Here is a 15123-nt window from a genome sequence, read left to right on the forward strand (position 1 = left end):
AGTGATCATTGTATTTCAATTTCTTTATAAACATTACTTACAGCATTTGCTAAACTACTATTCGCAATCTGTAACAACAGTTAAAGGGATATATTTATGTACGTTAAAATGTCGAAGAACTTAGAGAACTAAGTAGTGAATTCAAGTATGTACGACAAGGTCTCGAAAGGGTTGAAACACTCTTTTATCTACTCAAAGAAATAATAACTGATGGCCCCTTCTTGGGCTTACAGGAAAGCCTGCACTCGGGCTTTTAAAACATGATAATAAACTAATATAATGCTAAGCAAATTTAGCCGAAGCTAGACACAAATACTTAACGTAGTTGGCCCTTAATCTAATTTAGTCGGTGATTATCCACAGGCACGTACAATACGGCCGAGCGTAGTAGATTCAAGAACGAAGTAGCCAGAAGACACAAAGGCATCCCTAAGGACTCCTAAGCACTCTCTCTCGCAGTAATTTGAACTTAATGTCCAGGTCTAATGTCGGACTTAATATTCCTCATCATGCTTAAAAACTCCTTCTAACTCATGCATAAAATGAAATACTAAAAACTCATTTTTGTAGAGAACTGTAGATAGAAAACGAGAATGGACAGTAAAGCATGTTTAAACTTAAAATAACTGTTAGAGAATTAAAGTTACTTCTACAAAGTAAGAGAGGAAAAATTTTAATAAAACAATAAATTTTTTGGAAAATTTTTTAAATAGTGTTAGACAAAGTTTACTTTTACTGGCTTGATCAAACATTTTATGCATGGAATTAAACTTTTAGGAGTGTGGACTATTTATTACACATCTCGTAAACAGTTACTTGCTTTCTAAATATTATATTTGTTCGAGCTTCCGAATATGCAATTTTTAGACAGTCCCGAATTTTCCATTCGATTCTAAGACCCAAACATCTACTTTTTGTTGGACGTCGAAACATCAAAGCATGCTATGTGCTTTTACAAAAGATATGCTATGTACTCTAGTCTATGACCGAAGATAACAGTCACGTGCTTGCACGAATGATTGAGCTGTTTTATTCTCTAGGAATTTGCAGTGTTTGGAGGCGGCTCTTTTCAGGGCCTTTATGAGGACAGTCCAGTTGTGGACATATGTCAAAATAATGTCACGATGGGCTTTCTATTGCTGTTAGCCTCTTTTGCCACTTGAAGTTAGAGCTGGGAGAAAAGGGGGAATTTTTCTTTTTTCCTATGTGCTAAGGAAAGTGTGTTTTTGAAAAGTTAGATGTTCTATCGATTTCGCATTTGGGATTCCACTAGAAAGGAAGCAGTTAAGTACTCAGGATATGTCTCGCTTTGAAAATGTTCTTTTTATTGACAGCCCCTATGCTGTATTAAGCCTTATACAGCTCACTGTGTTACGCCTTTTAAGATAATACAGTAAAAAACATCATTTATAAAGCTGATATTGTTTATTTATCTAAACAACTCTTTTGACGGTTTAGAAATCTACTTAAAATTTGTATTTTGCATGCACATTTTAATCTATTTTAATTGGATTTATCAGATTTTTAAGATAATTCACAACGATATTGTTATTGTTAGTTTATATTTAATTTAAAATTTTTTTATTGTTAATTTTTGAAATTAAAATTTTTAGTTAAAAAAACAACTTTTGAATTGGCATCAAATTTTGGATACGTATAGAAAGTATACAGTTTTAAACTTCTCAGCGCCTGCAAGGACTTCCTGAAACTTGAAAACAAGATGAGTGAAAAACAAAAACAAAAGTTAGACAACAATTATGAAAAATAAAAAGTTGTGAATTTGAAATTTTGGACACTATAATATTAATAAATAAACAAAATGCTGATACTCGTCCTAAATTAATGGTTACCGATATTCCTAAAATTTGTACTGATTTTAAGCGTATTAAAAATTATTTTGGCTTAACAAAATTCTTTTTCCGTAACCTATAAGTTGGCATTGCTTTGTTTGTATTACTAATTATAATTTATGTAATTAAAAGAACTTTTTTATTTCTTTCAAAAGGTTCAAACAAACGAATACACTTTTGTTAAAAATTAAGAATTTGGTGTTTCTGTACGTTTTGCCACCTTATGACGTTAAATGCTACTTCTTTAATTATTTTTTTTTTTCTGCTTGGATGAAGGGGGGTCTTTTTTCATTCTGGATTTAGAAAATATTTTCTTTTTGAAAGCGTTGGTGTAGAATGTTCTTTCTGGAATGAATTTTCCTTTTCCTTTTTGGACTTAAAATATTGTGAAATATGAGTCTGTTTTTGTTTTAAGTACTTCAATAAACAAATTTATGAAAACTCTTGGTGAAGGAAAACTGTGGCTCTGACAGAGAGTTATAATTTTTCTTGATATTTCCACTTTTTGCATTATTGTAATTCCATTTTTTTACTTATTTTTATTTCGTTTTTTGCCTTCTAAACATGCAAATGCTGCAGCATAATTTTTTTCTGACACGTTACGTACTCTCTCTCTGTATATATGTAATGATATTTTTAAATCAATTGATTAACTTAAATTCTAATAATATTGCTTAATAATGTGTTGGCGATCCTCTACCTAAATTGCATTCCTGTTCCTAAATTTTGCGAAATCCTTTCTTTAGTATAAAATATATTAACCTGTTGGCGCCCGCCAAATCGCCAAACTCATAAATCTGTCATATTACATAAGTCCTTAAGAACACTCCTGATGAGAAGATAGCGTCACCTCGTGATTTCAATTAATATCGCTGATTGGATGAGCCTCGTGACGCACACATATGTATAAATAGGCCTTCTGCTCAAGGTACAAAAAGAACGCTTGTGAGATGGATGCTAAAATAAACCTAGCACTTTATATTCCAAAATTTGTCTCATTCCTGTTGCCCCGGCTGCACAAAACAAATAATGTATGAGAAATTACATTTTATATATATACATACTATGTATAAAAGGAGGAACACACACATACATATCTATATCTATCTATCTATCTATCTATATATATATATAATTATTATATATATATTATAACAATCTCTAACATTAACATACGTGCTATATATAGAGAGAGGAATGAATATATACATATATATTATAACAATCTCGTAGAGAATTAGAATGCATGCATTCGTTAAAGTTCTCATTTTTAGAATACATTTAAATAATTCAAAATGAGAAGAATATGTTTCATTACCTTATAACATTTCTTCTAATTCTCCTCGACCGATGGCGATGTTTGTTCGACCTGCTGGAATTCGTCCTTCTGGAGGGTTTCGTGTAAAGATAGGACTGGACTTTCGCTTCGGCAATTTCCCGAATAAGGGCTAAGTCATGGGTCTGCAAAGTTCCATCTGGTGGAAGCTCTACAACAGCTGTAAAAATTAATAAACTGATAGCATACATTCAATTGAAACTAAAAGAATTATGTTCTCAATAGGTATCTTAACTTGTTTGCTATTGTATTATGATGGTAAATCTAGGAATCTATTACAAAAATTAAAATTGATCTGTTTAAACTCAACACTTCAAATATAATAAGCTGTTTAATTTTATTTTTTCATATGCTTAATGCATATATATTCACCTATATACAAATATCATTTCGTCTTATAAGGTATTTTCTCCCTCCTTTCAGCAAACCTTCGGAGCATATTCGAGAGGTCGAGGTTCGAGTCCCGGCGAAGGCACTGCATGCACATTTTGCTTCCTATCAAAAAAAAAAAAAAAAAAAAAAGGGAAAAGAATGTTTCTAGAATGACGCCCGAAATAGGTGGCGGATGATAATTCGTCTCTACCAGGATTTGGAGAGTGAACCCTCTAATCCTCAGTCGCCCTTAAAAGGGTTCCTCCCACCTTTAGACCTGACTTCGTCGTGCGCTCAAGCGCCTGTTTTAGAGAAATCAATGTTGGAGTCCCCGTGAGGGCATTACAAATTTTTCAAGTCTCTTGCTTCAAAATAACCTAATGACTCTACAGTCGCTCATCAGATATTTAAAAGTAGGAATACAATTTGAAAGTAACAGGACGTAAAGTTTTATAACTGGTTAGATTTTGTCTTATTTCTCGCGTATGATAAATTTCAGACAAAATTTCGTCATGAGAAAGTGAAGAAGTTACTCATGTTTATTAAGTATATACGGGATGTATTAAAGATATAATGTCACATGTTTGGGCTGAAATATATTTAAAACAACACTTACCTTGTAATACTTGAAATAAATTTTACAGACAGTTTGAAGTAATATTTAAGAGTCCAGAAATATATATTGGTGACTGAGGCAGAAGCAACTAAAAATTTTAGTAATACTTTTTGAAATTACTAATTTATTCTTTGCATGGTATATTTCTAGTGACATTATTTTAATACTTTATTATTATTTTTTATCATTTATTTATATTGACAGCAATCGTCTAGAACGCACATTGTCCATAAATCTAACAGCAATGAAATGTGGAACTTTGATAAACATTTCGAAATCTAATTTTGAGCATACTTACTTAATTCACATATTTATGTACCTCTCAAAATTGATTCTCAAAAATAATTCACTATGAATTTTCCTTAAATTTTAAAATTAAGAAATAACTTTAAATTTTTCTAAATAAATTTTTAATTTTTGTATGTACAATTATGTTTTCCTGATAAATGTTTATATTTTATAAAGTTCGTCAGAACACATTTTTTTAAATCATAAAATATAACAGCATTTATATGAGGCTATTAGTCCTATAAGCTGCCTCTCGGGAAAATAAATCAAAGGACTAATTAAAATATTTGATGAGAAAACGAATCAGTATCACTTTAAAAGTTTATCAGAAGTAGTTCTGGTTTTTAAAATTCATTACGATCAGGAACTCAGGTTGAGAAAAGATATTAAAAATATACACATGCAAGACTTTGCAATAAAATATTTGCTAGAGATTATTCGAATATTTAAATGCAAGACTTTTACTCTTTTCTCTGCTAATTTTCACGATATTGTGAGAAACATAAAAATGTACTTATATTGTACTTATATATATACAACTGAACTAGAATAATAAAGTTAATGCACCTCAAGTCATTGCGGTGAGGAGTATAACTTTTAATCAAAAGTGACAGTTAAACTGCTTCAATGCAAATTCATTGAAATCTAATCAATGACTAGTTTTGATTTACATAACAGTTTTAATCTCATTTTCAATTATAGATATGCCATTATTCTAAAAATTATATTAGAAACAGTTTGCATAAGTGTTAACGTAAACTCAAGAAGAAAAGAAATCACGAACGTTTAGCAAAATCTCAAAATCATTTTCTGAAAATTTATCCCGAAAAGCACTTTTTTAAAAAAACAACTCATTTCGAAATAACTACTACTTGAAAATCACCAGTTATTTATAATTTCAGCCTTTACTGTAATTTCTACTTTCAATTTCTTCTCCAGAATGCAAGTCAGTTAGATAGTATTTAAACTGATGTTTTAGGATTGTAAAACAGAGCGTGTTTCTATCGAACACTTTACGTTACTTAGTTCCACCAGTTCTGATAAGTTTGTAATTATTCGGCTTTGCGTCAGGGCTGCCGAATTGAGAATTATTACACCGGTTAAAATTTTGGGAGAGCTTTTATGGTTAAATTTTTAATTGTGTGATCTTTTGACTACTAGTCTATGCTTTAATTTGAATTGACCTTTATTTTAGTTATTTCTTCACAAGTGGCGTATGATGTTGTAAGAACAAGAAGTGAATTTCAGTTGAAAATTTGTTTTTAGATAAAAGGGTTACTTCAAGAATTCTCACAAAGTACTTCATAAATAAAACATTTGCATAAAAGGGTTACTTCAAAACCCCAAAAATTGGTAGTTAGTTTCAGACACAAAGATAGTTCTCTACGTGTCTGTTACGGTTTGAATTAGTTTATGCTCTCAAAGCAAGCAAACTCTACAGCTCCACATAGTGAATGAAAACCATACGTATTATGATATAAGATTTTTAAAAATACTTTTTGGAATAAAAATCTATAGTCATCTGAATGGTAAGTCAGAATATTTTATTCATATAATATTATTTTCGGACCTCATAAAGATTATTTCCTTTAATGTCATAGCATCATAAATATTACGCCATGCAAATCACTTTAACTATTTTACAACATCAAAAACGCAATATCGCTCAATATGATGCGAACAATCAAGTAGCAAATATACCAATTCAGTATATTAATTAACAAAAACAAAATGTTTAAATTTAAAAGGACTAGTAGTAAAATTGTTCTGCTAGTACACAAATACAATTAACTAATATAATTTAAATATTTTGTATGGATTGAGGTATTATAAGGTGTTTTCTCTCTCCTTTCCGCATGCCTTCGTGGTGTAATTACAAGCATACTCGACGCGTAGTCCAGCGTTCAAGTATCGACGACGGCACTGCATATTTTTCACGTCCCCTACTTGAAAATAAGTAAATGACTCTCCAGTACAATAAAAAAATTAGTTTTATTGAAATATGGCAAAGGTATCTAAGGGCAGGAAATTCTCTCGTATACACGTTACACATGATGAAAATCACGAAAGTTCCCATACAGCTAGCCTGCTGGCATAGAATAGAGCCTAGATTGAACTACCAATGTTCAGCGACTTTACCGCTTGGCTACTGGTGGACCTTGTATACTAGAAGTCAAGATTATTCGCATTATACAAGAAAAGACTTAATTTTAACTCAAACTATAACTTTCAATAAACACTAAAAGAAGATTATTGTATTACATCCTCCATAGAAACTGCAACCGGAATGTAAGAACTAACTACCTTCTCAAACTAGGCATCAGATTGCAGAAGGAAGTATTTATTTCGACTATATAAATATTCTGTGCTTGTGCTTTACTTTAACGTAACGACATATTATATGGTTTGGAACCATCTCGATTCTTTGACAGGTAAAGGTTTCTACATGGCTTCTCCACTGATGGTTATTGTCGGCAAAACTCGAAAGGTATTGTTTCGGAAGTTTATGGACCATGCAACAGCAGCAATATTTCTATCCAGTTCAAAAGTATTTATGGCGTTCATAAAAGAGTACTTTGTGAGTATATTTCAGATAAAGTTTCTTTCTCGTAATGTATGACATTTTATATTTTTACTTTCCAAGCACAAGAAAATATTATTAAAAGCATAGTTTTTAAATAAATAAAGGAATTGATTTTTGTTGCTTGTGTTTTCTATGCTTAGTACTGTAGAACGTACTGAAGTTCCATAATTATATATTCTAACACTTCTTATGTTGGTTTTCGTGGCATTCTTTTAATAAATTATTGCGTTTAGGTAACATATTTTTCTTTTGTAATTCTACATCGCTATTTTTAATTAAGAAGAATTACTACGTATGAGTTGTCATACACAGTTTTGGGACAGAAAGGATATATAATAATCATAATGGATAATGAAAATTGTGTGCAAAATGGATTTTGAAATTTATTTGCATAGTTAGAATTATAAAAGCTCAGCTTGAAATTTATGCCTATTATTAAGTGAATCGAGAATTGCAACATTTGTCGCCATTTGTAGCTATACCGAAAAATGCATTTAACGTGCAGCCCAGAAGGGAAAATAGATAGCAACTCTGACTGTCGTATAGAATGGCCCAGGTTCGAATCTCGGAGAAAACAAGGATGTTTGCAAATGTATATATTATACAAAGAAGCTCTATAAGTTAGGGAAAGCGGGGCGGGAGACCCTCACATCAGCTCACCGAGATGCGCTGTCCCAAACATGGGGGGGGGGGTGGGGGACTGAGAATAATGTCGAACTGTCACCTGTATGGTTCTCAAGACTCTGGTCAATGACAGACGCATTCTTGTAGACCTTGATAAGTCATGTTCTAATTACATCAGACAAGTGGTAGTAACAGCAACAGAAAACATGGCATGTTTACGTGCCTCTTCTTCATTGTTCACAGCTTTTAAAGGTATAGTTCATATTGAGAGCTTAAATCAATTCAGCGTCGTTCACATTGAGAAACACCATATTTTATATACACTACACTACGTCAAAAAACATTATACTTATGTGCCCTAGATTTATCGCCATTTAAGCTTCAATTTAAAATTTTCAGACCTTACATCAGGCAAAAACCCCTTCACATCGAAGTGCAAACAATCACTTTGTCCTTAATTTGCAACATAACCATCGCAGATCCCCAACTGGATTCAGCAAAAATCCTTCTTCACAAAGAGACTCACTGAACATAACGTTACGTCAACCATATTCTTAAAAGTGTTGTCCGCGTTCGCATATTTGGGACAACAAAATCGCAGAGTTTATTAGTTTCTTCTTTTGTTCCGGAGAGAGAATTGCGAAGAGAACAGTTTAGAGTCGACTCGGAACGCGGATCATCCAATGCTTGATGTGTTGCCAGTCAATCAGGAGCATATGCACGAGGAAATGCAGTAATTCTGTATATTCTTTCTCATTTAAACGGCGATTGGGAGGAGATGAGACCCAGCGGACATAATTCATATGGTGCCGAATTATCAATTATCACTAGTTAAGACGAGAATTATGTAGCTATTTATAATATTTTGCAGGGTGGATCCTGAGAAATCATCAAAGCATGTATAGATATTCGAGCTACGGGTCTAGTCAAACGTGCTACCAGATGTACCATTAGATGGCGCCTAAAGAGAATGCGATAATTCCTTACAAACTCCTTATAAGAACGTTTTCATTCGAATTACCAGGGAAGTATTTTCCCCCTTTCGCAAAAAGTGTCAAATTAGTATTAATGCAGCCAATCAGCTTACGATTTGAAAATCTCATCTTTGCATTTTACAAGACGTAGTTACTACTTTCACATTTGTTGTCCGTCGTAGTTGGCGGGTTTATTTTATCATGAATGGAAAACTACACAGTAATAGTAGTTCGTTCCAAATCATTTTTATTCGTAACAATAGGCTAATAATAAATGTATAATAAAAAATACTATAGGAACGATTTTTGCACAAGAGAAAGTTTAGAATGTGCATCAAGCTAAAATTTCGTTTTACATTTGTAACATTAAATTTAAGGAAATGCAACATGTTTTTTAAACCATCTATAGGTTAACCATCTATCTTTCACCTAACCATCTATAAGGTGGTCAGGTTTTGTTTAAATGTTAAAAAATAGCCAGTTTTCTTATTCTACCTAGCTGAGACAAAGATGAATAAATATAAAAATATTTTTTATACTTTCGAGACATCTATATATTTTAATTGCAACTGAAACAATTCTTTTCATCTGCTTTCTAGCTTCTTTTGCGAAGAGGGAATAAAAATAAAATTTCAGCAATTGTGATACAACGTAAAATTGTGGTTTATTAAAAAGGTATTATTAAAACTTCTTTTGCAATTTTTAAAGTTTGCAAGCAAAGTAAGAATATATAGCATATCATTTATATTCTTCCTGTTCTTCTTTTAGAGAATAAAATGCATTTCTGGATTTAAGAAAGTTTTGCGTTTCCAAATGAACTGAGCATATATATATTCAAATATGCATTTATTTAATAATATTTTGCTTACATAAATTCTGTACAGAAATATTCAATATGGGAAAACAGTAACTTTTTTTACGAAATTCTAAAATTTTATATTTGATTCTTACTGTTAAAGACAGGAAAATAAAAGATTTCGTCTCGTCATCAGCAATATTATGCTAGTTGGTATATAACATATATATTCGAAAACACAAATAAAAAATTAAATTCCATAAAAGTTATGAATTTTTGTGAATATTAAATAAATTTTTTATGATTCAATATAAATTTTCATTTTGTCCAAATAGTACTTTATGGAAGATAATGAGAAAACGCAAACTGCATTTGATGAATTTATGTAAATGGAATAGCATAATAAGGGGTTCTTATTTCTAGCAAATTGCACCTTGAGATGCACGTAAAATAATAGGACTAAATTTATTATTTCTAAAATAATTCAGCTTTGTTTTCTTATAAAAACAGCATAAAATTTCAATTTGAATGTGTAATTCAAATGTGCTTCTATAAACTATTGGAAATTGTATCTATATAATTTATATAATTGCAAGTGTACAGTAAAAAGTATTAACTTCTTATTTCTAGTAAATCAACACAGACACAACTAGCAACATGAATTTAATGTAAAATCATAGAAGCAAATGCGTTACTTTTGAAGATAACTTCAGCACTGTATTCATCTTAACAATGTAAACTTTAGTGAAACTGAAAACACATAGTTCAAAATTAATTTCTTATAATAGTTTAGATCACTGGACAATTAACAGTGTTTTTCAAGGCATACAGGTAAAAATTGAAGAAGAGGCATCAGTCGAGAAGAATATATTGTGCACTGAAAATTACAGTTGTAATGACATAAGATAATATATACCACAATTATAATGAAATATTTCGGACATTTCAAGAACTAAGATGTAACACAGAATTTCACGCAGGAGAGATCATTCACAGATTGAAGAAATATGAAGAAATATGCAGTTTCCTGTATTGTTGTTATTAGATGAATATCGAAACCCATCTAAATCCCTACTGACCATCTGAAAGTGAAGTCATTGTGTAATACAAACCTGGATTTTCATTTTGTTCAGTCCACCAAGGGATTATTTGAATGAGAAGAGCACTTGAGAAATAACCGAGAAAAAAATTATCGCAAATTTAAGAGCCCCTGTTTCTTTGTTCAATTGATCCGAAGAAACGACGATGCTGATAATACGAATACAAACAGCTTTAATCTATTGAATGTCTAAGTCATAGGTTTTAAATAACAGTTCGGGATAATTTTCTGGAAGTATGGACAAAATTGCATGTTCCATTAGCATTATTACCTTAAATGGCTATCCTAAATCAAATTCTGTACTCAGATATCTTATCACCTCAATGCGATTGGAAGCTGAGCGTCCCTTACCTTTTGGGTGTACCAGTTCCTTAATCTCTCAGGCAAACAACTACAGTCTACCAACAAAATATATTTTAAATACAGTGATCGTCATTTAGTGGCATTTCCTACGTAGGTCCTCTACCAAACAACACTATTCAATGAATCAAAATAAAACTCTAGACACTCGATTGCCTATATTTGGCATGATAGTTATGTAAATAAGGAAACTCGACTTCTCTCGGGTATTATGAGAACTAACGAATTTTGAAATTCTATGTAGCAACATGCAGTTCTTTTACTTGTAATGTGATCAGAACTATGAAAAACTATATGCTGTTATAACTAAGTGCATTACAAAACACAACAGCATATACGGGAAATAAAAGGGAGTGGGAACAATGGCACAAAGCAGAAGGGAAACAACAGGAAAGCATATTTTTGGCCTTAAATAACAAATGATTTATGCAGTTGATTGTTAAAGACATCGATATATTATACGCGACAGAAGATAAGCATAGTTGAGTCATGTAACACGATACAGGAAATTTCAGAACAACTCACTTTTCCAAGTCAGAAGTTTCTCCGGTACACCATTTACACCATAAGTTTTATTTAGTTTTTATTTATAGCCAAAAATTCCTTGGTGAGGAGTACCATGATCATGGTTTTCTCCGATTCATAAAAGTAACGGGAGATAATTTTGTCACAAAGAATACATCTAGTATACATTTTATATTACATGCAGTGTGAATATTATCTTCATTTACACTACGTCAGCATTTTACAGCTGGAGCTCTGGAACTGACAAAAGTCGTGATAACTGCTGCATAGGAAGCATTCATAACAATATTGTTGCGTGCGTATGGGTTCGTAATAGATTGAATGCACAAATCCAATAATAGGTTAATAAAATTAATTTTTTGTCAAAAGAATAATTTCAGAATTCTGGAATTTTCCACAGAAATATTCGTACAAGTGTTCACAGTATAACCAATAGTTACAGTTCAAACTACTAAGAACGTTAAGCACAACGCAGTGCAAAGCGCATCTAAAGAAAAAGGTAACTCTGATTTTTCTGAATTCAAGAGGAACTTCAACTCGCAACAACAATAACTAAGCAAATGAGAGCAGATGCTATCTCTCTCTTTGGCTTTAAATACTTTTCAACCGGCCGCCGAGATATTTCTAATACTTTCTGCTTCTCGAAATTCCAGTAAAGAAATACGAGGGTGGAATTACGGTTACAGCTAACACGTTAGACAATTACCAACTCGTATTCGGTTACGATGATACATTGTTACTTATTACGGTGATACATTGTCCGGGCCAAAATTTCGCTAAATGGCGATTTCTCGCCAAAACCGTAGTCAATTTGGCGTTATCTTGCCAAATTACCGAGATACCTAATTACTCGATGTTAAATGCACTTGCCACTGTATTCCCACTTTTTCGGTAACTCTTTCTTTTAAAATTTGTCTCGCGCTACATTCCACAGAAAAATACAACTATTTTACTTATAATTCTACTAAAATTACCTACCTAAGCACAAAATTCGTAACAATATATTTACACACATTTTACAGAATCATGCATTAAAGATACATGTTAAGAACGAATTTGCTTGCAATTCCGCCCCAAATAGCTGCTTTGACATTCATCGGCAGAGCGAAATAAAGAAAAGGTACCACATCATAATGATTTCGTTTCTGCCAATGCATATAAAACTTTCACTTCTGGGACCATGCTCAAATATTTCACTGCTATGATTGATATAAATTACGTGATTTGCACAAAATTACGGAATATAAATTACGTGCTTTGCGTGTAATCTACGTGTAATTACGTACTTTGCGTGCAAGACTTTAGAATCGGCATTTTTTGGGATTCATGTGTTCTTTCAATGCCATTTTGTTTAATATATCGATCACATTGTAAGGCGAAAAAGGTGCGTGTTCTAATGAAATTTTCAGAAATTATTTGCTTTAACCGATATTATTTGTTTTTATTGAACGCATAGTTTCAGAGCATAAACTCATGCTTCAGTGCTTGAGCGCATTGTTTCAGTGCTTAAATATCCAGTTTTATTCCGATTCGTTGAAATACAGACTGGTAGAAATTGATATATACAAGTTTGCATTTTGCGAAACGTAATATTTTCTATAAGCATACAAAGTTCATAAACATAAAAATTTCCAAAAGTGTCCACAATTTTGGCCACCACTGTACTTCTGAAAAATATTATTAAGGCTTTTGACGATTTGTACAAGTTCCATACGTTAATAATTGTGTTTTCCTTAAATATACGCTTAATTCTCTGCATCATACCTTAACCGGCTAAATAATCTCATTACTTTAAGCTACACACAGTAGCCAATGAATTAGAAGCCCAAGATCAATATTTTATTGGACCACCTTTTGCACAGATAACTGCTCTGATTCGTTTGGGCATGCTTCTGGACTGCAGTTACCCAGAGAATGCAGTTACCATGCATTGGCTATGTAGCAGTTTAGACCTAGTAACCTAGGCGTAAGAAGAGAGTGCTCGGATGGGTCTTTACACCATATTCTCACCCATTTTCTATGGGGTTAGGATCAGAGCAATACAGTGGCCAAGGAAGGTGTTAAAAGTTGACTGATTTTCAGCAAACCAATTTTGAACACTTCTGGCACGATGTACAGTTGCAAGTGTGAAGTCACCATCAGGGTAAAATTTCAACACTGTAGGGTGCACTTGATCTGCCAATATATCTAAGTATCTCGTGGCTGTTTGTTTACTCTCGAGCAACACCAAGACGCCACTTCCATGCCAGCAGAACATGCCCCCATATCATGATACTCCCACCAGACCCTTGCATGCGAGTACGGCAAGATAGACTTATGGCTTCATGGGTCTCTTGCTAAATTCGACGTCTTCCATCAGCGCTAAATAAGGTGTAGCGTGACTCATCCGACCATATTACTCGTTTCCAATCCTCAGATGTCCAGTGTCTCCTTTCCCGACAAAAAAGCAAACGAATTCTTTCATGTCGGGTAGAAATGAGTAGTTTTCTCACAAGCATCCGACTATGCATTCCTATGTTCTGTAATTCTCTGGGCATGGTTTGAGCTGAAATCTGTTGCGAAGAGCCTTAGTTGACGACCTGTGCCAGTTGAAGCACAGTAGAGTCCCTATTCTGCCTTAGAATTCGTCGGAGACGGCACCGATCACTCTCTTGGAAAACTGTGCTAGGACATCTGCGCAGTAACTTCCGTTCCGGGTTTTAAAAAGCTTCATGTAGCATTCTAAGTCTTTTATCTGTTATATACGTGGGTGACTGTCTCGCTGTGGCTAACTATGATAAGAAGATAAGCTATTCTAGTGCTTACATCATACCTGAATTATGAGTCGCATATGCATCTTTTAATTTTGATTAAATCATTTCATCATCATCAAATCTACATTTTTAAGATCTATGTGCACCTGAAAAGAAAATGTATCGAAAAAATGACTATAAACGAAATCAGTCCACTCTTTCCACGCAACAACTAACTCGTATTTTTTTTTTTTTTTTCCCTCCAAACCAGGAAAGAAAACTTTTCAAGCTTCATGTATGCGTATGACGTCATGATTTAATTTTAATGTAACACAACAACTTTTTCTCAAGTTTAATAAAAGAATTAAAATGGCGGTAGATTATCGTGCCAGTTATCCTAATCAGAAACAAAAACGATTGACAACAGCAGCTATTTATTTAAAATGCTGACATTAACGAAACATTTTCGACATATAATGAAGTCACATGCAGTCGCGTGCTCTATTGAACGTCATAATATTATGTTATTTAATAATAATATATTTAATGTTTTTCATATTTTTTTTTTAAACTTACAAACAATTTATTAACAAACTGCACGATCTCAAAGCAAGCAGTGGCAACAATTTTTCCCCCCAGTCTCCAGCGTACGATACTGTTGCCACTTAACAAATTATTATAAAAAATAGAGTTTCCAGCTGATTAAAGTCGTATAAAGATAAGAATAGCTGAAATGGCTTCCCACGAATTTTTTTAATCTCGTGAAAACTCTCTTGAAACTCAACCCTCCGCTGTTCAGGACGAGATGATACTATACAGACAGATGTGTACAGATTTGAATAGTATAGATTATCGAAGCAAAGTTTTTTACATGCTGCCCAGTCGATATAGTGGTTAGTGAACCTGACTTCCGTAGCGATGGGCCCGGTTTCGAATCCTGGAAAAGGCATGGTTGTAACTGCTCGTC

The 15123-nt window shown here is 32.8% G+C and overlaps 1 protein-coding gene across 3 annotated transcripts in view; it reads right to left on the minus strand.

Moving 5' to 3' along the window:
• LOC118192447 (cell adhesion molecule Dscam1-like) overlaps positions 1-15123 on the minus strand; it is an 816729-nt gene that overhangs the window by 92513 nt on the left and 709093 nt on the right. For 2 of the 3 annotated variants that reach the window (XM_085823333.1, XM_085823331.1), the window contains one exon: positions 3169-3346. In XM_085823333.1, the coding sequence (XP_085679459.1) occupies positions 3169-3346 (178 nt within the window). Of the gene's footprint in view, positions 1-3168; positions 3347-15123 lie in introns of those variants that run through there. The other variant, XM_085823332.1, reaches the window with a different exon arrangement.

This window comes from Stegodyphus dumicola, chromosome 9, assembly GCF_044657685.1.
Source record: "Stegodyphus dumicola isolate Sdum_Otavi_A_Nest chromosome 9, ASM4465768v1".
Taxonomy (NCBI): Eukaryota; Metazoa; Arthropoda; class Arachnida; order Araneae; family Eresidae; genus Stegodyphus; species Stegodyphus dumicola.